A 25,198-nucleotide genomic window follows, 5' to 3' on the forward strand; every position below is an offset into this window, starting at 1 on the left:
AGACTCTGATGCTGGAAGGGATTGGGGGCAGGAGAAGGGGACGACAGAGGATGAGATGGCATTACCGACTCGATGGACCTGAGTTTGGGTGAACTCTGGGAGTTGGTGATGGACAGGGAGGCCTGGTGTGCTACAATTCACGGGGTCGCAAAGAGTTGGACACGACTGAGCGACTGAACTGAAGTTAAAGGAATCTGCCTTGTTCCTTGTAGGTTAGAAGAAAGCTTTCATACATTTAAGTTCTTTAAACCTAACTCACACCTGGGAATAAAGCCCTACCCCCAACAGAGGAACTTCTGAGATTTGTCAGGGAGGGAAAATGCCAGAGCCAGGGCTCCACAGAAAGTGGTTTATTGCTTTCTGAACAAAAAAGCTCTTAAAATTTTTTTAAGTCAAGAAAATGCTTTTAGAACATTAAAACTTTTTCAAACTTTTTCTAAGAAAAACACTTTTTGTCAGCGGCTGAAGTAGGCACTTCAATAGCGAGAACTCTGCAGAGGCAAGCGCCTGTGCTGGATTGCGCAGCTTCTGCCCGTGTAGTCCCCGGGCGGTCCCAGTGGACGCAGTCACCTGCTCAGAAGCGGGGCTTGCGCTTGCGGCCGGTGTACTGGGTGTCAGGGCGGACCTCCCTGTGCCAAGAGATAACGGGCGGGAAGAACAGAACAGACTCAGGAAAGAACTACGAACCCCTGGGACCCTGGAGGCAAGAGAGCCCCAGGCCCTGGGTGGCCAAGCCCCATCTCCAGCCCACAACCCAGCCCCCCAGCACTCACTTGCCCTGCCGGCGGCGGCGTGCCTTCTTCTCCAGGACCCATTCTCGGCTCTTCCTCACCACCCCTCGTCTCGCTATCCTGTACGGGATCCTGTGGGGGACACAGTTGTCAGCAAGGGGACGGAGCGGCCTAAGCTGGCACCTGGGTGAGGCTGGGAGAGAAACGTGGCAAGTCTCCCCCAAGGCAGGGGCCTCTGCGGCCCCCATTCTGGACAGCCCCTTCCTGGTGACACCTGCTGGGGCCAGAGCAGTTGTTCAGCAGGAGGTGAGGGTCCCCCTCATTTGCAGTTATCAAGATTGGGAACTGTGTGTTAGGCCTACATACAAGTGCCTGTGGGGCAGGCAGGGGCCAAATTACTCTGGGGCCAGGATCAGCTCATAAGAGCCCATCCAAGGAGGGCCTCTTCTGGAGGTCCAGGGGTTAAGAATCCTCACTTCCACTGCAGGGATGTGGGTTCGATCCCCATGGTCAGGGAACTAAGGCACCACATGTTGTGCAGCACGGCCAAAAATAAAAGCAATCTAAAAAAAAGACTCCAGGGCTTCCACGGTGATCCAATTGTTAAAAATCGGCCTGGCCATGCACACAAGTTCGACCCCTGGTCTGGGAAGATCCCACATGCCATGGTGCCACAACTGCTGAGCCCGCTCTCGAGCCCACACTCTGCAACAAGAGAAAATGCCACAATGAGAGGCCTCTGCACCACTACGAGAGAGTAGCCCCCCGCTCGCTGCAGCAAGGGAGACCCTGCAGGACCCAGTGCAGCCAAAAATAAAAAAAAATTTTTTTAAACACAGCCTATCCAAAGCAACCTGGGGCTTCCAGCAACTGTGAATGTCTGAGGTAGGAAAACACGGCTGCCCAGCTCACGGCAGCCCCGAAAACAACCCTCAAGAGTTCATCTTGGGCTCCAGTCCCGGCTGAGGAGAACTTTTCTCTTCAGCTCTACGGGAGAGAGGCCCTGAGAAAGGGCAGAGGCCGGGTCCTCAAAGCACATTCCCCACCTGGCAGCCGGAATCAAACTGTTTTCAGCGATGACACACCATGGAGGCTGTCTGCCATGCGAGCAACCATCTCCTGAGGTACCTGGGTGTGCCCAGCCCGTGGATGTTCTACAGCAGGTATGAACCAGCCCTGCCGTGAAGTCCACGGCTGGGCTGGGGCAGCGACCACCTACACCTGGCCAAGGGCAGAGAGGCCAGGAGCAGCTGAGGGAGTGAGGGGGGAAACGAGCTGCATCGAGGTTAAGCTGCTATTGCTATTTCTTAATGCAGGAGGTGGGGCAGAGTCCAGACAGGAAGCAATACAATACGTGAAAGCAAGGCTCTGAGTTGACTGAAGGGGAAGGTTAGGGAGTGGAAGTCTCGGTGCCTGGAGTCATGGGTCTAAGAAGGGGAGGGTCCCAGGGAGAATCTGAGCGTCTGCTGAGGATCGAGTCATCCTCGGAAGTCTACTCCAAGCCAGACTGCGTGACACATCCTTCCTGCTGCTACGTCTCATCTGTTCTCAGTAATAAAAGTCAGATTAAAAAAAAAAACCCAACTCAGATTCCCACTTGTCTGGACCAGTTCATGGAGCTGTGAACCAGCAAAGAGCATGCCCTCTCTCCAGGAAGCAGCAAGGCCTTCGACCAAAGGAATGACAGAGTCTAGACTTCAGGGTGTAGAGACAGCAGTTCACAGACGTTAACAGGCTCACGATGAGGGGGCAGGAGTCCACTGTATTAGACGCAAAGCAGGAAGCAGCTAAAGAGGCAGGACTAAACCCCAGGAGTCCGTAAGGAAGGACAAGCTCTGGGGTAGCACAGTGACGGGGGCAAGATGTGAGCTGCAGGAGGGGGATGGGAGAGTCATCAGGAGAGACGCAGGAGCAGCAAAGACAGAGAGCGGTGCAGACCACAGGAAGAGGTGAGAGGCGTCCACAGTGCAAACGCCAGAGGGCAGGGCGCCTACGGAGCCCAGGTGACGACGAGTGGCAGGGCGGAGGCCGGGTGGCGAGGGGTGAGGGATACATTGGTCAAGCAAAGTTGATGGGGTTGGGGAAGAAATTAGAAACGAGTTTGGTAACGGTTTAGAATACGTTTTCTTAATTTATCTATTTATTGGATTGGCCAAAATTTTCACTTCTGCAAGATGTTATGGAAAAACCTCAATGAACTTCTTGGCCAAAACAATATTTCTAAGAGGCTCAAATGTGATCAGACCGAAGTGACAGCACCAGGAGCAAAGCCCTATCCGCCCACAGCCTTCTCCCGACCCTCCCCAAATTGGAGGATTTCAAGAGGAAGAGTCTGTAGGGAGACAGGGTCCGAGCCAGGCACCGCGCTGAGTCCTGCACAGACATGCCCTCGACTCCTCAACACGCTGTCTGAGCAGGGGGCACAGTCTCCCTCGCCAGATTTTTAAATGAGAGATGAGAATTGGCTGCTGAGGCCCCACAACTTACCTAAGTTTACAGCTAGGACATGTCGTCTGTAGACACCGCTGTGAGGACAAGAGGGAGCCTAAGGTGGACGGAGGGAGTTAAACCACTTGAATTTCCCTGTGAAGCAGGAGATGGGACTGCTTGTTGGGAGCAAGTGCTGGGCACCTTGGAGGAGAAACAGCAAGGAGAGCACCCCCCAAGTCCCCATGGGGAATGGGCTGAGGAAACTAAGGGAGATGAGCCTGAAGGGCCAGGGGGTCAGGAGGCATCAATGCGTGGCAGACACGAGGAATGGACTCATGATTCCTCACCATCCCTGGGCTTTCTTAACTCATCCTTTCTCTGCCCATTTTTCCTCTTCGATCTCTTAAAGTCTGAAGACCTTTCACTCTAATCAGAAGGAATAAATAACCTCCTCCTTTACTCTCTTATAATCATTTGCTCCTTCAACAAATACTGCACACCTTTCGCTAACAACACATTCTTCTGGTGTCAGGTATACAAGTCCCCACCAAGTTTTCAGTGTAGTTGAGGGTAGAAATAATGTCATGTAAACAAGTATTTCTGATCCAGAGCAAGCTGTGAACAGTGTTAGGGATGTAAAACTAAGGAGAACTCAACTGAAGATACTGAACAGGAAAATCGCAAGATACGATGTACACTTTTAAAAAGCAAAACAGAAGGATCTGTCTGGCTGCATGGCCAGGGAATTCAGACGCAAAGTCCGAAGCAGGGAGACCACCGAAGCAGGGAGACCAGCGAAGCAGCTTTCAGAAACCTGGGCAGTGGGGATGGAGACCACATAGGTATGGGGGAAAGGGGTGGATTGACTGGATGTGAGATGTGAGGGAGACGGGAAGGGCAGACAACAGGAAGGATGGAGGAAGGAAGTTTGGGGGTGAAACCGAGGGCTCTGTTTTGCTCTGGAGACCTGCGGGAAGTCCAGGTCTGGACACTCAGGAGGGGAGGTGGTTTGGAAATCAGAGGTGGGATTGAGACCAGTGCTATACGCCTGGATGTTCTCAACCTGGAGCTGGTGTTTAACGCAGCAGCACAGAGAGAAAGGGGGTCCAGGCGGAGCTGCAGAGTGAATGGAGAAGGACCAGGCAGGGAGGTAGGTAGGAAGCCAAGCGAAGAAAGCGTTAAGGGAGCAACTGGCTGCCTTAGCTCCTACTTACCAAGCAAGTTACAATGAAGACGGAGAAGGAAAAAAGGCTCATGGGTTTGCTAAGACAGCCTTGTGGCAGCAACAGCAATTTGTGATGAGACAAGCCTGAGCCAGGAGAGGACTGAGAAAGGCAGGGGGCCAGTGCGAGGAGTTCTGCCAGAGCAGGAGCCAATAAGCAGGCGTGGATACGCAGTGGCAGTCAGGAGCCGTTTCGGGGATAAGGGAGGATCTTTTTCAAAGTCGGGATAGACTGCGCAGCACTGCCGTGTGCTGAGAGCCATGACTCGAGAGGGTAAAGATGAGGGTGCAGGGGGACAGGGAGCTGCAGGAGCCACAGGGAGGGGGCCTGGGATCCAGGGCACAGAGGCAGCCTGGGGAGGAGGGGGCCACCTGCTGCCCACGGACGCCCAGCAGGGCTCGACTCTCTCAGCCGAGGCAGGTGCAAACACCATCCCAGAGGGCTCCCCAGTCCCTTCTCCACCTGCTTTCGCTGCCACATCAGACCCTGAGAGACCTGGCAAAAGCAGAGACACGCAAGAGCTGCTGCCGGAACCTGGGGACGGCGACCATCTGCCCTGAGTCGGCGCTGACTGAGAGCCTCTCACCTCCCAGCCGTGAACGTGGACTCGGCGGGCTTCTCCTCCTCAGTATCTTCGCTCAGGCCCTGCAGAGACCAAGGCGCTTTCTGGTGACCTGGAGATCTCTCAACCTCCCTGCCCCACCCAGAAGGCCTAGCACGCAGGCCTCTGAGTCCTTCCAGCAGGTCCACGGCCCAGCCCCACAGGAAGGGAACCCCAGACAGATGGGCCTACAAACTCAAGGGCCCTCACCTCTGGTAGAGAGGCTGAAGGTCCAGAAAACAAACACAGGTAGAACCTGAAATGAGAAAACGAAGAGTGAGGGCTGGGCTCAGAAAGCCTTGAGGGACAAGTGAAACCCTCACCCTACCCCGCCACGAACAGATGCACACACACCCGGGCCCCAGTGGCCCAACCCAGCACTGTCTGGCCCACACGCCACTGGCCTGTGAAGGCCAACCCGCCACCCTTTCCCCTGCTGCACGGGCAGACCCTGCCCCTCGGCACTCACTTCTTGGCTTTGGCGCTGTTGGGGTAGTCCACCACCACACCACCAGTGAAGCCGGCCCTGGTGGCCTGGGTGGTGATCAGCTCCAACTGGGGAGAGAACGGCAGGGAGTCAGGCAGGGCAGCTGGCTAACAGCGGCTTCCTGCCCACCCCCCGGGCCCTCATCTGGTCCCAGGATGGACCTCGCCTGGGAGACCTAAAGGTCTTCTTTATTGACTGTTCCCAACTCTGAGTCCCCAAAAAACACGCAGGGAATGTGCAGGCTGGAGCCAGCCATGGCAGACACCTCCCTCGGGGATCACAGCACCACCAACTGCCACCCCCCACCTCCGTTTTTCTCACTTTCTACCCAGGTACCCACCTCCCCACTTAAATCTCGGGAAATGAATGACCACCAGCTGAGAGCCAGACTCATTCATGTTACTGGTCAGGGACAGCTCGGTACTTGTCCATCAGAGTTGGTACCTCCGACCCCCTCTGCTCATGCATCACACTTCACAGCACACAACTATTAACATCCTCTCCTCCACCCCCATTTATTTCTTCAGTTATGGAAATCAGTAATACCGGAGGGTCTGTCTGTCAAGAGAAGACAAACACCCTATCCCCCACCTGCCCCAGGTACCCCTCCCTCCTTAGCACTTAGGCCACAAAATGCACCAGCGAGGAGGACCACTCTCAGCTGCTCCCTTCCCACCAAGCTGCCTAAGGTGGCTTGTCCTGTCACTTCCCAACAGCAGGAGGACAGGAGAGTGAGAAGCAAGACAGGCGACCTTTTCTGGGCTCCCCTGACTTGCATGCACCCCCGCTAGCCAAGGCGCTTACCTGCTCTGAATTCTCGGGGTACAGCTGCAGGACAGCTCGGCCTCCACGCACCTGCAAAAGAAACACAGCGGTCTCTCAAATAATCCGTGGGGTCCAGACCCAGGTGCTTCCCTTTTGTTCTTCACAAAATATGTGTTGAATTTCCACTGTGTGCAAGGCATACGGTCCTTGAGGGGTGGGAAAGAGCCATGAACCAAAGAGCCAGTCCCCAGTGTCCGCAGCTCACACTTCAGTGGGCAAGGCAGCTAATTCACAGTAGATTAAGTGTCAAAAAAAAAAATAACTTAGAACAAGGGATGATAAGTGACAGAAACGACCCAGCTTACTTTTGGTTTTCAAGGCAGGCCTCTCTCTAACGGACACTGGAGCCGAGACCTGACTATAGGATGGAGGTGGCCACGGAAATGTCTGAGGGGAGAGCCTTTCAGCAGAGGGAAAAGTGAACACCGAGGCCCTCAGAACTTCAGGATTAACCCCAGAATCTGAGCAGAGAAAAGACTATATAATGCACAAGACTAGTAAGCTATCTGCCAGACCCACTCTAAAAAAGTCAGGGGTGAGGGGAGGAGACTTAAGGGCACCAAGAAACACCTGGATCTGGGATCTCCCCAGCGGTCCAGTGACTAAGACTCTGTGCTCCCAATGCAGGGGGCCCAGCTTCCACCCCTGGTCTGGAAGATCCCACATGATGCAACTAAGCCCGAAGATCTTGAGTGCTGCACCTGAGACCCAGCACAGCCACATTTTTGATAAAAGAAAAGAAACACCTGGATCCAAAAAAAAAAAAAAAAGACAGATTTTTAGGACTTAGAATCTCACTCTCATCTAATCCTAGTAAACAATGGAAATCAATGCCATCATTTCTAAAGATAAGATAAAGCTAATAAGAGGCTCTCTCACTAGTAAATAACCACCCTGCTTTCCTCTCTGAGCACTGGTGGGAGGGGGAAGGAAGGTGGGAGCTGGAGGATGTGAGCTCTGGAAGGTGTTGTGTGTGGCCTCGGTATGCCATCCCTGGACTCGATCTGGGGAGTCCAGGCCCCCAAGCCAACGTGGGATTAAAATTCAGCAGCACAGACACAGCAGTTGTGATCAGTCTCAGATTCGGTCATCAGTGTCTTTGCATTTTTCACTGGCGTGTCGTCTCCCCACCCCACCCCCGTCTTCTTTTAAGGCTGCCCACTTGGACAGAAGCAGCCACAGAAAGGTCCTGCCATTCTCAGTGCCCTTCCCATGGGGCGCCTCTGCCTCATCATGCTACTTGCAGGACGAGGGAGGGACGGGGAGGAGATGTCGTAACTCACCAGAACAGAGTAAAGAGAAGAGAAGAAGCAGTACAGGCGCCTGGCAGGAATATCAGACTTCTTGTTAGCGTTACAGAGCCACTGCACTGCAGAAATGCTGCAAGAGCAAGAGACCGTGTCAGGAAAGGGAGCACACACACAGCCCACCCCTGCCTCTTCGCGACCAATGCCACACTCCTCAATCTCCAGGTGAAACCCTCCTGCCCACAACTCTGTCGGCACATGCAGGTTCACCTCGGGTCATTATCTTACAACACTGGACCAAACAGGGTCTCCAGAAGGTGAGCATGAAAGGTTTCCTTGCCGCCAGTCCGAGGAAACTCATCCTCAACCTTCTTTCTCACACATCTCAAGTTTGGTTCAGCATCACTCAGCAGGTCAAGGCTCTCCCTGCCACCTATGCCTTCATACCGTTCCTCCATTCAACAGAAATGTTTCCGGCTTCCACAAAGCCATTCACTCTCCTCCTAAATCATTTCCTTCAACTGTACCTGCTAGGGGTCTCCACAATCCCCAGATTTAAAACCTCAAGCAGGGACTTCCCTGGAGGTCCAGTGGTTAAGAATCCGCCTGCCAGTGCAGGGGAAGTGGGTTCAATCCCTGTTCCAGGAACTAAGAGTCCATATGCCACGGGGCAACTAAGCCTGTGAGTCACAGGTAAATATCCTGTATGCTGCAACTAAGACCCAACGCCGCAAATAAATATTTAAAAAAGTAAAACTTCAAGCAACTAATATGCCCTCTTTTCCGGTATTCCCCTCCTCACTGCTGACCACACACATAACACAGAACCCCAAAGCCAGTTGGTGTGCCCAACTGCCTCTCCCAGCTTTTACTTCCTTCCACCACTCTCTTGGGTCAGCATTTAGTATCACTTCTATTGTTTCAACAACCTAACTTTTTTTTTTGCATCTTCTCCTTTAAGTAATATTCCAACAACACAGACCAAGTCTCATCACTCACCAGTGCCCCATCAACAACTACTGAATAAAGACCCAACTTCTTAGGATGGAGTAAAAAGCTTTCTAGGAACCAAACCCACATGATCTCAGCTTCCAGGGAATTTCTCATTCATCGCTACATCAATGAGATGCCTTTTTCCCACCCACTTCTATGCCTGTGTTCACACTACTTCTTCACTCTGAAACCCTCGCCCTTGGCTCTCCAAAGCCCTTCCAGCCTTCAAGGCCCAGCCCCAGCCCCTCCTGCTCAAAGTTTCCCTGTGCTCTTATTTCTCTTCATAACTGTGGTGGGTCCCCAGACTTCCTAGCGTACACCTCACCCTGGGGCTCACGTTTAATAACTTGGTATACATCTTTCATTTTTCGGCCACACTGCACATCATGTGGGATCTTAGTTCCCCGACCACGGACCTAACCTGCAACCCCTGCAATCCAAGCGCAGAGTCTAAACCACTGGACTACCAGGGAAATCCCCCGGTCCACATCTTAGAGCACCGAAAAAACTATGGGGAGTCTTAAAGACAGAGACTTTTATTTCCATAAACCCCACAGCACGTCGTACAATTTCTTACACATAACAAATGCTGAGACAAAAATGCTGGCCAAACCACCTTCTCCTTTTAAAAACAAACTAAAAATGACTGCTTACTACTGAAACACCCAAGATCATATTGCTGCTTGCTCTTTGACTCTCTGCAGCTTAGAACATCCCGCCTGATCATTACTAAAACACAGTCACTATCTTTGAAATGTTTTTTCTCCTCCAATCTTGTTTCCACATATATGTTAATCACTTACCTTAAAAAACACATTTAAATGCAGATTTGTACTCCTCATCCAGATTCCTCCTGTGTATCCCTACAGCTCAATCTATTATCATAGGAGGTCTTCGCTCTCCCAGATAATGATTCAGCTTTGACATCCTCTCCTAGCCCCGACTTCCACCCCAGCAACAAAACACTGAACCAAATACTCCACAGGGCTTACCACAGAAGACAAGAGCAACTTCACGTTTCCAACAGTAATGAGAACAAGGCCCCCAAATGCCTCTCTTTTGTGTTACACTACTCCTCCTATGATTAACTTGTCCTACCAGGTTCAGGCACCAGGGTATACAGATTTCTCTGCTTTGTGTGTGTAGCAGGGTGGCGGCTTCTGAGCCTCTGGGAGCTATCTTGTGGGTCCCAGCACCATCTTGTGGGCCCGATGTTCTAAAATATGTTATCGAAGTACTACGTACAACACCTTCAAAGCCTGACCCTGACTCCTCAGAAAAGACTCCTAAGCCACTGAAAAGACTGAAGCCTGAGGACCACTCTCCACTATAAACTCCTTGAAAAGAAGTCAACAAGATGGCTGCTGGGGCCCACAAGATGGCTGGTGAGACCCACAAGATGGCTCCCAGAGGGTTTAGAAGCCCTCACCTCGTCACACACACAAAGCAGAGAAATCTGTACACCAGGGTACCTAAACCTGGCAGGACAAGTTAAGCATAGGAGTAGTTCTGTAAGACAAAAAAGATGCATTTGGGGGGCCTTGCTCTGATCTAACAGACCTGAAAATCCTGGGGAGTGCGTATATTTATGTATCCTGAACAACTCTGCTTTGGGAAGCACTGACCTGCAGGACTAAAAGCAGGAAATGAAGACCCTTACCTGATACAAGCATCAAAGGTGCCCGGTTTGAAGGGGATGCCCTGACCCATGTCCCCCAGAATCACATCTCCTTGAGTTTCACGGTCCAAGGCCTCATCTACATTGGTAAAGAGTGGGTGAGGAATCAGGACACTCTGCATCACCACTCCAAACCCATGGAACGGTGTCCACCCCAGTGCTAAACAGGGCATACTTACCCAGCATGGCGGGGCTGATGTCAATGCCCACCCAGTAGTGCCCCTCATCTGAGAGGTAATCACCGCTCAGGCCAGTACCACAGCTGGAAGACAATCAGAGACTCAGCAGTGTGAGGAGCAAGGACATCCCCTCACCTGGACTGTCTGAACTGGGCCCCAGGATCTCACCCAATATCCAACACGTAACAGGGCTTATCCTCGGGCACACAAAGAAGCTCCAATGCCCGTCCAGTCATCTTGATTTGGACATCAATCATCCGTGAGCTAAAAAACACAAGAACGTGGTAAAGAGGTTCTGGGCTAAAACCTTACCCAGACCAAGAAAAGTCAAAGGAAACAATCATCCTGAGGTACTCTTTCCCAGCCAATAAACTGGACTATGACTATTTAAAAGTGACCCCCAAAGACCATGTAATACGTGTTATTCTGCTGAGACACAGATTAAACTGTACCAGCGGCAGGGCTATTACAAAGGGAACAAATCACTTACCCCATAACCCACCATTTGGTATTTTCAACTCTACCAAGCTCTGACATCCTCTTACTTAAAAACGTATTTTCTAGAAGAATTATCCACTGTAGCTACTCCCATGTAGAAGGGTCAACAATGCACAATAAAAATTATAACAGTGCTCTCCATGAGAAACATAACAAGCCACTCAGGACATTCTTGAGGCTCCATTTAAAAAGAAACTAAATACATAAAGTTAACTGCAGTAATCCTTAACCTAACCCAATATACTCAATATTATACTTTATTTAATCCAGTATGCTCAAAACATCATTTTAATATGTAACATAAAAAAACAATTAATAAATATTTCATTTTCTTTAGATTAAATATGTTTCAAGAGATGGCTGATGGCTACTGGTTACCATATTAAAGTCTAGACTGTATCTGGCTTTCCCAAGATACAGAGAAAGTCACACATAACAAGTTTCCAAAATGCTGAACACAGGGCTCTGCAATTGGAAAAAACTTTCTCTTTGCTAAATAATGACGACTGGCCATAAATTTTTGCTGACCCTAGTACTCTAATTGGAACAAAAAAGACAAAACAGATTATTAGTATCTGCAGAACTTTTTTAGAGTATTGTATCGGAAAAGACTACGTTTGGAAGTACTTGCCCTGGCCCTCACCTATTAACTGGCTTCATTAATTACACATAAAACCACCCTCTCTTAAATTCAGATACTCTACCAACAGCAGCCCCGAGATTTACTGAGACACTGTAAACTGGGACATACAGTAAACATTCTACGGATATTATTTCTCTCCCCCACCTACAAACAGCACTGATGGTTTACACATAACCACTCCGTCCTACCTAATTCTTCACACGCTTAAAATAAGCTGTCACCTTAAACAAAGCAGGTATGATCACTCCCATGCTGATACTAAGATTACCGAGACCCAGAGAATTAGGAGTTTTACTCAAGAGCTGACTTTGACGGTGTCAACAATGGATCAATTCAAGTCTCTTCCTTCCGCCACCCCCAAATTCTGCGTGCTTTCCAAGCACCTCTGCATTCAGGGCAACTTGCCGGTTCCCGACCCCCGACCCCCGGCAACATCCAGGCTTCCCTTACTTGCGCACGTATTTCCGGGCTTCATTCTTGTCGTAATACTGTAAGAACGAGAAAAAAATTGGGGGGAGTCGGGTAAGATATCAAGACGCGGACGCCCTAGGAGAAAAAAGAGGGGCGGGGGCGGTCACAGCCCTCACCAGCTCCGGGGGCCCTTGGAGCTCAGGTCTCCGCCCGCGAGAAGCCATCACCACGCCTCAACAGCAGAACTCGTGCAAGCGGCTCCAGAGCCCGGCTTTTATGTCATCGGCCGGGCGCCCGCCCCGTAACACGCATGCTCCACCCCCTCGTCCCGCCTTCTCTTTTACTCGATTGGCTACAGGGCCGACCGGCTGCGAAAAACGCACGTCTCCCATTGGCCAGTTCATCTTGCACTGCCCGCCAGATTCCCTCAAGATGGCAGCCCGGCGCGATCTGAGGTGGTCGCGACTGTTACTGTGGAGATTGTGGCAGCCCCGGGGGGTTCCCCCAAACCCGAGATCGGGCCTGGGCCCAGAAGCGAGGACTTATACCCGGAGCGACGGCCCGTACTCGCGCACGGCGCTCTATGATCTGCTCGGCGTCCCCTCCACGGCCACGCAGGCGCAAATCAAGGCGGCTTACTACCGGCAGAGCTTCCTCTACCACCCGGACCGCAACTCGGGGAGCGCTGAGGCTGCCGAGCGCTTCACGCGCATCTCCCAGGCTTACGTGGTGCTGGGCAGTACCACCTTGCGTCGCAAGTATGACCGCGGCCTACTGAGCGACGAGGACCTGCGCGGTCCGGGCATCAGGCCTTCCAAGACTCCCGCCGCCGACTCCGAGAAGCCCCGTACCCCTCCGCCCGGCCCTCGGGCCCACGGCCGCGGTCCGGCCTCGCCGGGAGCCAAGCGCACCATGTTCGACTTTGACGCCTTCTACCAGGCGCACTACGGTGAGCAGCTGGAACGCGAACGGCGCCTGAGGGCGCGCCGGGAGGCCTTCCGCAAGATGCAGGAGGACCGGGCCAAGAGGGGCTTACGCTGGGACGAGACCCGAGACTTGGCTTTCGTCCTCGTTCTGCTCACCGTCTTCCTCATCGTGAGCTCTCGTATTTAATCGGAGACTGGAGGGCAGGGGAGCAGCCCCCAGCCAACACCCCGCCGCCCCACCCCACCCCACCCCCAAGAAAATGGCCTTGCGTGTCATCTTGAACCCCTTGCCTCCATTTGTCTACCTCTGCTGGGGCCCAAAGGAACTGCTCTCCTCCTTCTGTTGCCCACCTGTCCAGCTTAGGCATTGACCTGCACGTCCCTACCCCCACCCCGCTCCAGAAAAGGAGGCTTTTCGATGCTCGAGAAAACAGGCCCCTAATGAAGAGTCCTGAAAGCCCGAGAGTGAGGGGTTTTCTGGAGGCCCTGGGGTGCCTGCTTCCAGATGTCAACTTCTGGAACATTTGTTCTGGCTTTCTTGTAAAGCTCCGAGCAAGACTCGTCTGCTCCTGCCCCACGCGTATAATGTGGGGCTCCTGTGTAACCTTGAAACGTGCAATGTGACCAGTTGTGGCTGCCCAAACAAAAAAATCTGGGGTCTTACAAAACTTGCCTTTTTGTGAGTTCCCCCAGCCACAGGTGAGACCTGATGTAGGGTAAAGATGTGATCGGTGGAAACTTAGCCGTTCTTGGGTAGTCAGATCCCACTTGGCCTTCTGTTGGTGGCCTCTGGGAGTGGAAAAGAAAGCAAGGTCGTGAGCCTTCCTGTGCCCGTATTTATTGAATGTATGACCTTGCAGAAATTCATCTGTGGGCATGATGGCAGGGGAGCAAATTGTTTGCTCTTTCGAGATCTGTCATACTTGATGATCCATGTTCTAGTAGGCTCAGTGATTAAAATATTGATGTCGGTAGAGCCAGATTTATCCTTGGGACACTGTGCCTGGCACCTGGTCATTCCTTGACCAGCCAGCCTCATTACTAACTGTGCAGCTCCTCCCTTCCTAGAAATAGAGCCACAAAAGTGGAGGTAAGAGTGGCCTGAGAGTGGCCCCGCCTCCCATTCTGCTGGTAGTGCTTATCACAGGCCCCCCAAGCCAAGTCCTTGAAACATGGCTACTTGAGGCTGTGGGAACTGGGGGAGTTTGAGTAAACAAGATTATTGAGGGAGAGAAGGGACATGTAGAAATGCACTTCCTTATTCAGAGCTGACTGAGGCCTTTTTTTCTTTTTATGGCTGCACAGCTTAGGCATGCGTGATCTTAGTTCCCCAACCAGGGATCGAACCTATGCTCCCCTCTCAACCACTGGATCCCCAGAGAAGTCCCCTCCCCCCGCTTCTTCCCCCCTCTTCTGTTCCTGCTGCTACTGCTGCTGCTAAGTCGCTTCAGTCTTGTCTGACTCGGCGACCCCATAGATGGCAGCCCACCAGGCTCCCCCGTCCCTGGGATTCTCCAGGCAAGAACACTGGAGTGGGTTGCCATTTCCTCCAATGCATGAAAGTGAAAAGTGAAAGTGAAGTCGCTCAGTCATGTCTGACTCCTAGCGACCCCATGGACTGCAGCCTACCAGGCTCCCTCTGTCCGTGGGATTTTCCAGGCAAGAGTACTGGAGTGGGTTGCCATTGCCTCCTCCTAACTGGTGCTAAACAAGTGGGTGATCACTTGCTAGAGCTGTTGTAATCCAGCCCTCTTAACTCTGAGTCTCTGCACACGGGGTGTGGATTAGCTGTGAGAGAGTAGGAACTCAAGTGTGTATGCACTGTTGAGCAGAAAGCCATGGGATAGGAAAACTTGTGCAGAAGACCTACAAGAGTCAGGACCTAAGTCTAGCTTCTAAACAAGGCCAGAGGTGCTTTGCTATATTAACACCAATTCCTGCACTCAGTCTTGCGTGTGCAATTCTTGTGTAAGTTGGGGATAAACCCATAGGTGGTTCAACTTGGTCTTTTCTCTAGCCTTGGAGGTTGGGGGCAAGTTCTTCAGCGTGGCTTTGCAGTGACCCATGTAAATCAGTGGTAAGGCTTTAAGTTCACTCTGGTTCAGACCTGCTGGGCTCAGCAAGCCTTGGTTTGAAGGGAGGGGCATGTGTACTTTTAAAAAGAACATTTAATGTTATTATGTTTCATATTTGGAAAACAGGGTGGGGAAAGTCTGTTCTTTTCAAAGCACAAACAAGTGAAGCTTAGTGGAAGGTACAGAAATTGGTAATTCTCAACCAAAGAGCTGGGACTGAACAGTCTGTGAGGCAAGATTTCATCCAGATTTCCATCAAATGGGGTTGGGGTTCTTTGGGGTTTTATTTGTAAAAGCATTAATGGTCTGTGATATCTCAGGCCTTTCTCATTGACTCTGACATATACCTCTCAAGTTTGTTTTCTCTCGGTGAAGATCACAGCCAAAAATATTCCCTAGGAGCCCCAGAACATGGAGGTGGATAGAAAAGTCCAGAAGGTTTGGGGTGATGGGTCCAGACTCTGTGAAACCTCTGGAACATTCCATGCAACTCCAAACAGGGCAGTCAATAAAATTTATTAACCGTCCAACTCTAAGCCTCTTCTTAGGCCTAGAACTAGCCCCCTCCCCACCCACCCCCCACCCGCTTTATTCTCTCTAGTGCCGTCTTGCTGTTGGGGTTTTTTTAGGCCAGAGCTGAACTCAGAGACAGCACTCCCTACCATCCCTGAAACAGTCTGGGCTCATCATGGGCAAGGAGGTGTGTGGGAGGCTTTCTGAAGGACCCTCCTGCGCTGGTTCCTGTTACATCATTTCTCTTCCTACCACTGCCTGAATCTGTCCATTCCCAGCTTATCTGCCCTCAGGAGGAGAGGCTGAACCAGGCCATGGACATTAGCCTCTGCCTTTCGGGGGCTGCTCCCGTGTTCCTGAGACATGGTCAGCTTTAGTCCCTTTTCTCCTTTTGGTCACAAACTAAAAAGTAGAAGTTTGGAAGAGGAAGAGAGACTGGGACAAGAGGGGTCCAGCTTGCTCCAGGCTGTGCTCATTGGGGTGAGCCGGGGGTGTAGTTCAGTACCAGGGCCAGTGAGAAGCATGCACAAATCCTAAATGGAGAGACCTGAACGAGAAGATCGGAATCAAAGGTGTGCATGTCTAGGCAATTGTGATACTGCCTTTGAGCTTAATCAGGACTTTATTACTCCTGAGGCAAACTTTTCCCCTCTGTTGTCCTTTTTTTTTTAAATTGCTGGGTGAGAAGCTCCTTTACACATCCCAGTGCTAAAGAAGTAAGATTTCTTGCTTCCGTCTGAAGTTCTGGCATTTCTTTCTCTGGGCGCACCTTGCCCTCTGTAATGGTGCCAGCATGAGCCAAGATGAAGAAGAATAGCCTACCTTAGGCCAGCGAGTTGTCTGTTGGTCATCACTGACCATGTATATATCTCCATCCCTTATAGCCACAGCCCGAAGCTGAGACACCAAGGGTGGAGCCCAAGTGAGTGGCCACCACACCTACTTTTGGGAAAATAGCGAGGAGGAGGGGTCTTGTCTCAGGCCTTTGGGCTTCCTGGGAGGTCAGATCCCATGAAGAGAGGCTGAGAGAAGGGAAGCTGGTAAGTGGCAGGGTTACTTCAGTCCTCTGAGTTCAGCGTTCTCTCATGACCTTTGCCCCTTCGGTTCCTCGGCCCTGTGATGGATGTGGTCACATTATCACCTGCCTCTGAGCAGGACTGTAGAAGGCCCGCCTCACCTGCCTTCAGTGGCCTGGCTCTCAGCCAGCCTCGGAGCCCTGGCAGCCATAGGGTTTGTGCAAAGCAGCTGAGGGTCCGTCTGTTAGTTTTAGGATGATAGCAAGACCCGAGTCTGGACCTCATGAACTTGTGTATGCAGGGGGGGGGCGGGGGGGGGGGCGGTGCTCAGTGCTCTCATTCCAGAGGCGCCGCTTCCCCATCGGTCGTAAGATTATGGTATCAATGGATCCAGCCATCTCACCAGTGACTTAAAGCTGTCTCAGCCTGGGGCCCGGGCGCTAGTATTGAGGGAGGTCAGCCCTCCCATTCTGCCTTTGTCCCTTCAGCACTCACACCCTTGGTCCTGGGAGGGGCTGCCGCTAGACCGAAGCAGGCCTGTTTCCGGAGAACCAAGAACTGACCCAGATTCGTGGTGCACAGGCCACAGCCAGCCTGCACGTAGTGTGTGGCTATGGCTAGCATGGTGTCATAACTTCAGCCAACATTAAGAACTTGGGAGACTTGGCATAAAAATCTAGATTTCTGACTTCGCTCCGAAAATGAGAAAATGCCACCATTAAGCTTCCTTTCATACCTGCATGACCGCGTGGGAACAGCTGTCAGGTCTGCCTTGGAGATAAAGCCCTTCCTCCCCAGGCTGCTGCACTCTGACCAGCAAAGGGGGTGTGTCAGAAGCCATAATGCGCACACTTGAAACCATTTCGCTCTTAGTAAAGAATCTCTGTAGCCCATGTCTGTAAGGAGGGAGAACAGACAGACAAAAGGGGTCTCGCATTTCCAGGAGAATAGGAGCAGGTGTACTTGGTGGAAATGGCGCTGCTTGACACTGTGGCCTTCCTGGCCCCGCCAGGCGTTTGAGGTCGCAGATCCCTAGATAACCTCCTGTGTTGTAAGAGCTCACACTTTGACTGGGAGGCAGAGTGTAAATCTGACTTTCTGTGGAACACGAAGAATCTCTTGAGAGGCCTATGGCAGGGGCAAGGTCCCAAAGCCAGAGGTCCCTTGGTACAATAATGCCATGCCTGCACTTGTTCTTTCATGTAAAATCCTTGTACAAATTGGGATAAACCCTCGGCTAGTCCAACTTGGTCTCTGAAAGCACTGGATTCTCTCTAGCCTTGGAGGTCAAGGGCAGTTTCTTAGACATGGCTTTGCAGTGACCACACAATTCAGGGGTAGAGATCTGAGCTCACTGTGGTTCAGGCCTGCTTAGCTCAGTGAGCCTTGATTCGCGCATGCACACAGACACGAAGTTACATGTAGTGTTTCATATTTGGAAGACAAAGCAGGAGGCTTAAGAAGGGACACAGAAGCTAGTGATTTCCAAGCAAGGAGATCAAATAACAGACTTCTGAGGGGCAGGAACACATTCTGTTTATCAAAAAGGGTTGGAAGTTTTGTTACTGGGGCGATTTGGGGGGTTTGGTTTGTAAACGTACACTGGTCTGTAATAGAACTTTTCTCATGGGCCCCCTGATGTAGCTCCTCAAGTTTATTCTCTCTCACAGAAGATTATAGCCAAGAACATTCCCTGGTACCCTAGAACCTAGACAGTTCCAGAAGCGATCTGGCAGGAGAACCCAGCCTGCTTGGAACTTTCCAGAACATTCCATCTTCCTTCAAGCAGAGAGGCTAATAAAGCTTATTAACCATCCAACTCTAAGCCTTTCCTGTGGCCCAGAACTAGGGCCAGGCACTCTGGTGGCATTTGTACCCTCCTCCCTCAGGTCTTTGGTCTTTTTCATGCTGAAGCTGAGTCCTGAGGGGCATCCTTCCCCGTGCCCTCCAAAACAGCTCTTGGGGGAAGGGGAGGGGTGTGGAAGGCCTTTTGAGGGACCCCCACCTGGTTCCCATGGTAACACTCTTCTCCCTTTCTAGTCCCACCCTTGCCTGGTCATTACTTCCTCTGACCTGCGCCAGGGAGGGGAGGCTGAACCAGACTGTGGACATTAGTCTCTGCCCAGCTCACAATAGTGGAGGAAGGCTCTGGCATCTGTATCCTTAGCCCTTCTTCCTGTGGTTACAAACCTGGAAAAACACCCTGGAAGCAGGGACCAGGAATGGGAGGCCAGGGTGAGAGGGGCCCAGCTTGGCTAGGCCGTGCTGAGGATGCAGTTCGGAGGCTGCTCAGTCTTCTGTCTGCCGTCTCAGGCAGGCACTGCATGTCATCTTGGCGTCCCTCACCTCCAGCAGCTCAAGTGCTAGCAGGGAGGAGCAGGAGCGCCGAGGCCGCCATGGGGTGGAGGCTCTCGAGTGGGCACTGGCAGTACTTTGCCCCCCACTGGGAGGGATCTGACTGGACTTGACGGGCTGTCAGAAGCTCAAATGGGCCAGTCCCTCTAACTATTGCCTACATTTCTAAAGATCCCATCAGAGGAATTCCCTGGCAGTCCAGTGGTTAGGACTGTACACTTCCACTGCTGGGCACCTGGTTTCAATCCATGGTCAGGGAACTAAGATTCCAGGAGCTGCACCGTGTAGCCAAGGGAAAAAACAAAACAAAATTATTAAAACACAAGATCCCATCAAGCAGTCACTCAGGTGCTGCTCAGACAGCTTTAGGAACGGGGACCGCCTACCTCTAGTAGCAGCCCTGGCTCTAGAGCTTCATCTGAGCCAAAATCTGGCTCCCTGTGGTCTCCACCCACTGGTCTTGACTCTGACCTCTGGCTCTATGTGAAGCAGCTCTTCTGCAAGGGACTCAGTCCCAGTCCTTTTTTTCTCATTATTGTTACTCCAAAGGTGGGCTTCCCTGGTGGCTCAGACAGTAAAGAATCTGCCTGTAAGGCAGGAGACCTGGGTTCAGTCCCTAGGTTGGGAAGATTCCCTGGAGGAGGGCATGGCAACCCACTCCAGTATTCTTGCCTGGAGAATCCCATGGACAGAAATGCCTAGCGGGCTACAGTCCATGGGGTTGCAAAGCACAGTTGAGGCACAACTGGGCGACTGTCACTTTGTCAAAGGTGCTGCTGCTGTGGGGTTCCCTTCGAGTTTAAAACTTCAGTAAGTAGAGCCAACCGAGCACTTGCCTCGGTCTAGATGGTTACTTCCCTACTAACATGGACTGAGGTCACAGTAGCTTCTACAGCACTCTGACTCCTCTCACTGAGAGGATCTTCCTTGACTTCCTGCCAAACTTCATCTCATCAAACTTGACCTAAGCTGATCCAAGACATACTCCTACTCTCTGGTCTTGTCCCACCGTCATCAGCCAAGCTGCCACCTGGTGTTTACCCAAGCTGAAGACAGACAGCCTCAGCCTTATGGGAGCCCCTCTATCACCCGGTGGGCGTGGTCATTTGACAGGCCAGGGAAGGAGCAGGGCCATCCTGACGGGGCCTGCAGGGCGCCCAGGAGAGGAGAGTGCGCAGCGGTGCGGCCCTTGAGAACTGGGACGCAGAGTGCGCCTCTGTCCAGCAGGGCTGGGAAGTGAAGAGCTAGGAAAAGACTCTCTGGGGTTGGCAACCAGAGAAGGTTTCATGAAAGAGGCAGAAGCAGTGCTGGACCCGAAGGACAGCTGGGCTTTGGATGGGCAGAGAGGAAAGGAGGGCCTCTCAAGAGTAGGCAGCTCAGGACCTGAGATGAGGCTGCAGTGGCTGAGAGGCCGGGTGAGGGGTCAGAGAGGAGTCGGGCAGCATCGTCATCCTCATCATCACATTTATTGACGGCCCCTGGGAGGTGGGGCTGGGGACAGAACATACAAAGACAAGGACCTGCCCTCAAAAAGGTTCCATTCTAAGGAGACGGGACAGAAAAATACAGAATGGTCTTTCCGGGGGATGGCCCACTCTCACCCCTGCAGGTCAGAAGCCCCTGGCCTACCTTGCCCCAGGGTCTGGAGCCTGAGTGGGGCAGGTAGTAGTAGCCCCATGGCCATGGTGTCCCTGCCCCTGCCACTGGAGCCTGACCCCCCTGGCTCCTAGGTGGTGGACCCCAGCACTGGGGGAAAGGTAGGCTCAGGACATGATGGAAAACACTCCGGTCAGCCGTGGCATTGTGCGAGCCCAGCGGAGGGGCAGGGGCGCTAGGGCCCCCTAGGCAGGGCCCCTTGAAGGAGGCGGGCAACTTCCCAGGCCCCCATGAGTCAAGTTCTTGCACTGGGGCTGGCCCATCACCCGGGAGGCCCCAGCCGGGGAGAAAAAAAAGGCAGAGATTCCTCAGCGCCAGAAGCATCAGACCCTGCCCACCCCACCCCCAGCCCTCTCTCTGGGCATCTCCCAGTGGACCCTCCTCCCCAGCTCAGCCTCCAGGGCCAGGGCCTGCCTAGGGCCAGGGGGAGGGGCCTGCCCCTCCCCCCACCCAGGCAGTGGGGGAGGAGGAGGAGCCACGCATCAAGTTTGTCTGGGCCCCCCATGGGGGGGCCATACCCTGGATCCTACCGGTGGGGGGGCTCTGGCTGCGAGGGCCGAGGGCTCAGCAGAGGGGCTGGGCCCAGGGGGCACCCGGGGGAGCCCTTCAGTGGGGGCACTGGGCGGCAGTCCAAGGGGGGCAGGCTCCGGGGCACTGCCGGCGGCCCCCGGGCGGCCCCGGTGGGCAGGACTGCGGCAGCGGGGAAGGATTTGGGGGGCTCCGCGGCAGCCGTGGGGGCTGGCTGGCCAGACCGCTCCCGGCGCCGCAGCAGCTCCTGCAGCTTCTCCGCCTGGGTCCGCCTCAGGTGGGCCAGGGCCCGGCCTCGTTGGAAGGCGGGCAGGAAAGCCTCCAGGCTCTGCTCCCCCAGCAGCAGCTGCTCCATCTGCTCCTGGGACAGGAGGGAAGGGACAGTTTAGGAGGACCATGACCGAAGACTCAGGGCTGGTCCTCTCTCCATCCTGAATCCCTTCCGATGGACCCCACCACCTCGGTCGGGGATGGGGCAACTGAGTTCCAGCCTCGCCTGCCCCTTAGTGAGTGACTGTGGACCAAGTCCTCTCCTCTCAAGCCTTGATTGTGATCACCAGACCTGCCGGGGCAGGGACGAGGGGGGTCCAGGGATGAGGACACACCTGGAGGGGACAGGTGTCCATCTCCTCCAGGCCAGGGCCCTCCGCCTCCATCCCTCCACACCCTGAGCACTGTGCTCCCACACACTGTGCTGAGACGACTGCCCCGGCTCCTCTATAGCCCCAGCCTAAGCTGCCCAGAGATGGTCACAGGAAGCCGGGGGAAAGTCACAGATGGGGACGGTGGGCCTTGTGTCCAGGGCGGACAGCAATTCAGCAGGCCCTCCTGGGGGCCAGGCACTCAGGGCAGGCTTCCTGGAAGAGGGGGTCTCACACCTGCAATGTAAGAATCAAGGGGAGGGGACGATGATAGGTTGGGTTCCTCCTCCAGGTCCCCAGGCCCAGCCGCCCTCTCCTCTCACCTCAGCCTCCTGCTCAGCTTCTTCCAGCTCAGCCTGCAGCCAGCCCAGCGCGCAGTGGGGGCTCCAGCGGTGCATGCTCTCCTCTGAGGGCCGCAGAGGGATGCAGTGAATAGCCCCTGCCCTCAGGGCCTGTCACCCTGGACAGACAGGCCGGAGCCCCAGGGCCCGCTGCTGACTCTCCCTGACCTGTGTGACTCTACGCTTCCCCTCCCCTCTCTGGGGCCTCAGTTTCCTCACCTGGACAACGCCCTATGGCATCAGTTTGTGTGCCCCCCTCACCCCATCCTGTGCAAAAGAGGAAGCAGAGGCTGTCTCCTAGAGCACCCCAGACCCTTGGGCAGCAGGTCCCCTCTTCTCCCAGGGCCCCATTCTGGCCTCTCCAACCCAGCTCTACTCACCAACTACTCACTTTCCCAACTTGGGCATTGCCCAGGAGTAGCACCCCTGCAAACGTGCCCGAAGAAGAGGTGTGCCCAAGTTCCCAATCTTCAGAGCCTGGCACTTTGCAGGCACCCCCACCCCCCACCCTGGGCAGTTCTCCCCATCGTCCCTCACCCAGTCGCTGCAGCTTGTCCGCACAGCTCTCGGCCACCTCCCGGAGCTCCTGGTACTTGATGGCCAGGGCAGTGCGGCCCATCTCCAGGCGGGGACGCAACGCCAGATTCTCCTTGGCTAGCGCGTAGTTGGAAGCCAGGCATGCCTCACGCTCCAGCTGCAGGCCTTGGAACTGTCAGAGGGGAAGAGCCCAGAGGCCCATTCAGGGACTCTCCCCACAGCCGCCAACTGCCCCCCCTCCACCCAGGCGGCAGTGCCCACGGGCCAAGCCGAAGGCGCCCCAACCTCAGGATGGTGAGCCAACAGGTGGAAGCGCTGGGAGAGCCCAGACCCCACTTTACCTCGGTTTCCTAGTCCACAAAGTGAGCTAAAAACGTCTCCCTTATAGGGTTGTTGGGAGACTGAAGTGAGGAAAACTACGATGGTCTCTACAAATGTTAGTTAATTTTTAATTTTTCAATTAATATGTCTGCTCAGGTCCCCGAGGAGCCCCCCTCCCTCCTCTGTCCCATTTTCCATGCATGGGCAGCTTCCCTCTCATTCCAGGCCTTTGTCTGCTTCCTCTTCAGGTGTTTGCTCCGAAAACACTCCCCATCCCCTGCTCTGACTCTCCAGAGTGAGGTGCTCACCCTGTCCCTGTCTGGCACCCCCTCACACACACACACACACCCTCACACTCCTCCTCTGCCCTCCAGTGGAATCCCCACACCCCGAGGAATACACACCCCCTTTTCCTCCCGGATCCCCTAGCACCTGCTCCCAGCTCTCCTTCTCTTGCAGAAAGCAGACCCCTTTCTTTCCTGGCCCTGGAGAAGGCTTTTTCCTTCTGTTACTAGGCGGACCAAGCTTCCCCTCCCTGCCCCTGGAGAACGCCCTACCCTCCATCTGTCCCCTGTAGAATGCACATGGCCCTCCCGCCTGCCTCCCTCCAATGTACACTTTCCCTTTCCGCCCCCCACAGACAACCAGCCCGGGCCTATCTCCTGTGAAATATACAACTTTCTCTCATGGTGGCCTATGGAACACACACCTCAGCTTTCAGTACCCCTCCCCAACGGAAAACACAAAGCCCCCTCTTGCACCCCCAGCATAAGGACACCCTCCCAACGGTACCCCAGGTGTCAAACAGGCCCCTAGTTCTCCCTATGGAAGGCGCCTCCCCTTTCTGGCCCTACAGAACGTGGGTGTGCGAGCCAGGGCCCCCCACAACACAGCCGCCCCCCGGAACACACCTCCCTGGAGCATCCGCCGTAGGACACGCCTCGCGGCCATCCCGGGGGTGCACGGGCGCCTCCCTGGGTCTCCGGCGCGCCCCACCCGCCCCAGGCCAGCTCCGGGCGCCCCCTCCCCCGGGGGCGGCTCCGCCGGGCCCACTCGTACGTGCCAGGCTCCAGCGGCCCCGCGGCCCGGCCAGCGCGGCCCTTCGGTCGGTCGGCAGGTCCGACAGGCCGCGGCCCGTCCCCCGCGCCCCCCGCCCGCGCCCCCCGTGCTACCTTCCTGCTGAGCCGCACGATCCGGTCCAGCTTGGGCTCATCCTGAAGCAGGTCCCGGAGCTGCCCGGTGCTGAGGATCCCAAAGCGCCCCGGGCTGCCGGGCTCCGGCCCCGCCCGCGCCGCCCGGGCCCGGTACATGCCGCCCGCCCGCGCCCCCAGCTCGGCTGCTGGCTCGGCCCGCTCGGCCCGCTCCTCCCCGGCTCCGCTCCGCTCCGGCTCCGGCTCCGGGATCCGGCTCGGGCTTGATCTCCGGCGGCGCGCGGCGCTCCGCCGCCAGAGGGCGCCCCGCCCGCTCTTAAAGGGGACGCGGCGTGGAGGCTGGGGGTGGGGCGCGGAGGGGGCGGGCCGCACCCCTTCCCGCCCCGGTGGCGCCGCGCCTCCCGCACCCGCGGATCTCCTGGCAACCCATCATCCTTCCGCCGTCTGGATCTCTAGGGCCGCCTCTCTCCGCTCCCCTTCTCTCGGCCTTCAGTCACCACGCCCCCAGGCACGGACTCTCCCACCCCAGGCGCTTACAGGTTGCAAGGCTGTTTCACATTTACCCCTTGAATTCGAACGATTTTTTGAATTTGGCCAGGCTCCAGGAGCTCCTGCCCTCCTGATAACTTGGATAAGTCATTCACCTCCTCCAGCCTCCGTTTTCCCTTCTACAAAATGGGGTGATGATACACAAAGTCAGGAAAAGAGGCAGTGAATCTTGAGTCCCTTGTTTTAGTCGCAAAGTCATGTCGGACTCTTTGGCGAAGCCATGGACTGTAGCCCGTCAGGCTCTTCTGTCCATGGGATTTCTCAGGCAAGAATACTGGAGTGGGTTGCCATTTCCTTCTCCAAGGAATCTTCCCAACCCAGGGATCAAACCCTCGCCTCCTGCTTTGGCAGGTGGATTCTTTACCACTGAGGCACCAGGGAAGCCTGTAGAGTCTCTTACCTGTAGTTAAATGAATGCCTGATATGAATTACTGTTATTTCAGAGATGAGGATACAGATCCTCAGAGATGATGTCACCTACCCAAAATCACGTTCCAGGTAAAGGACAGACAATCTCAGTTCTTCCTGTATATGCAGGTCCTCAACCCAGCCAGAGGACAGAGGGCGTGCTGGAGATGTCTGAAAAAGAGACGGAACTGATGGAATGGGGCAGGACAAGCTTGCTGATGCATTGTGAAGGCAA

General features: G+C 54.3%; 3 protein-coding genes and 1 non-coding gene across 5 annotated transcripts; 1 reads left to right on the top strand and 3 right to left on the bottom strand.

The window, feature by feature from the left end:
- Positions 1–335: 335 nt before the first annotated feature.
- Positions 336–12,196, bottom strand: BUD23 (BUD23 rRNA methyltransferase and ribosome maturation factor). Its single transcript, XM_027961460.3, has 12 exons — positions 12,123–12,196; positions 11,986–12,023; positions 10,563–10,658; positions 10,395–10,477; positions 10,198–10,294; positions 7,581–7,677; positions 6,277–6,327; positions 5,455–5,540; positions 5,196–5,241; positions 4,971–5,029; positions 774–863; positions 336–629 (listed from the first exon to the last, which is right to left on the bottom strand). Exons 1-12 carry the CDS (start codon positions 12,168–12,170, stop codon positions 575–577), a joined length of 846 nt encoding a protein of 281 aa, XP_027817261.1. The 5' UTR covers positions 12,171–12,196; the 3' UTR covers positions 336–574.
- LOC114110707 (small Cajal body-specific RNA 20) lies at positions 1,606–1,734 on the bottom strand. The gene has a single exon (XR_003586948.1). It is a non-coding gene; the product is annotated as a small Cajal body-specific RNA 20 (non-coding RNA).
- A 169-nt stretch (positions 12,197–12,365) lies between the features above and the next one.
- DNAJC30 (DnaJ heat shock protein family (Hsp40) member C30) lies at positions 12,366–15,477 on the top strand. Its single transcript, XM_012108412.3, has one exon. The coding sequence runs from the start codon at positions 12,379–12,381 to the stop codon at positions 13,057–13,059; it is 681 nt and encodes a 226-aa protein (XP_011963802.2). The 5' UTR covers positions 12,366–12,378; the 3' UTR covers positions 13,060–15,477.
- Positions 15,478–20,278: 4,801 nt separating this feature from the next.
- VPS37D (VPS37D subunit of ESCRT-I) lies at positions 20,279–24,247 on the bottom strand. Of its 2 annotated transcripts, XM_015104205.3 has the most exons (4): positions 24,028–24,247; positions 22,535–22,706; positions 21,980–22,062; positions 20,279–21,376 (listed from the first exon to the last, which is right to left on the bottom strand). In XM_015104205.3, exons 1-4 carry the CDS (start codon positions 24,163–24,165, stop codon positions 21,014–21,016), a joined length of 756 nt encoding a protein of 251 aa, XP_014959691.2. In that variant the 5' UTR covers positions 24,166–24,247; the 3' UTR covers positions 20,279–21,013. The 2 variants fall into 2 exon arrangements, with proteins under 2 accessions (XP_014959691.2, XP_060261897.1); XM_060405914.1 differs by lacking the exon at positions 21,980–22,062.
- Between the last annotated feature and the right edge of the window lie 951 nt (positions 24,248–25,198).

This window comes from Ovis aries, chromosome 24 (assembly GCF_016772045.2).
Source record: "Ovis aries strain OAR_USU_Benz2616 breed Rambouillet chromosome 24, ARS-UI_Ramb_v3.0, whole genome shotgun sequence".
Lineage (NCBI taxonomy): Eukaryota > Metazoa > Chordata > Mammalia > Artiodactyla > Bovidae > Ovis > Ovis aries.

Excerpts from the sequence above, each read along its gene's own strand:
- DNAJC30 (XM_012108412.3), top strand. The coding sequence starts at position 12,379 with ATGGCAGCCCGGCGCGATCTGAGGTGGTCGCGACTGTTACTGTGGAGA.
- VPS37D (XM_015104205.3), bottom strand. The coding sequence starts at position 24,165 with ATGTACCGGGCCCGGGCGGCGCGGGCGGGGCCGGAGCCCGGCAGCCCG. Across the intron at positions 22,707-24,027 it reads TCGTGCGGCTCAGCAGGAAG|TTCCAAGGCCTGCAGCTGGA; the intron begins GTAGCACGGGGG and ends CCCCTCTGACAG. Across the intron at positions 21,377-21,979 it reads AAGCTGAGCAGGAGGCTGAG|GAGCAGATGGAGCAGCTGCT; the intron begins GTGAGAGGAGAG and ends CTCCTGTCCCAG.
- BUD23 (XM_027961460.3), bottom strand. The coding sequence starts at position 12,170 with ATGGCTTCTCGCGGGCGGAGACCTGAGCTCCAAGGGCCCCCGGAGCTG. Across the intron at positions 10,659-11,985 it reads GCCCGGAAATACGTGCGCAA|CTCACGGATGATTGATGTCC; the intron begins GTAAGGGAAGCC and ends TGTGTTTTTTAG. Across the intron at positions 7,678-10,197 it reads ACCTTTGATGCTTGTATCAG|CATTTCTGCAGTGCAGTGGC; the intron begins GTAAGGGTCTTC and ends TTGCTCTTGCAG.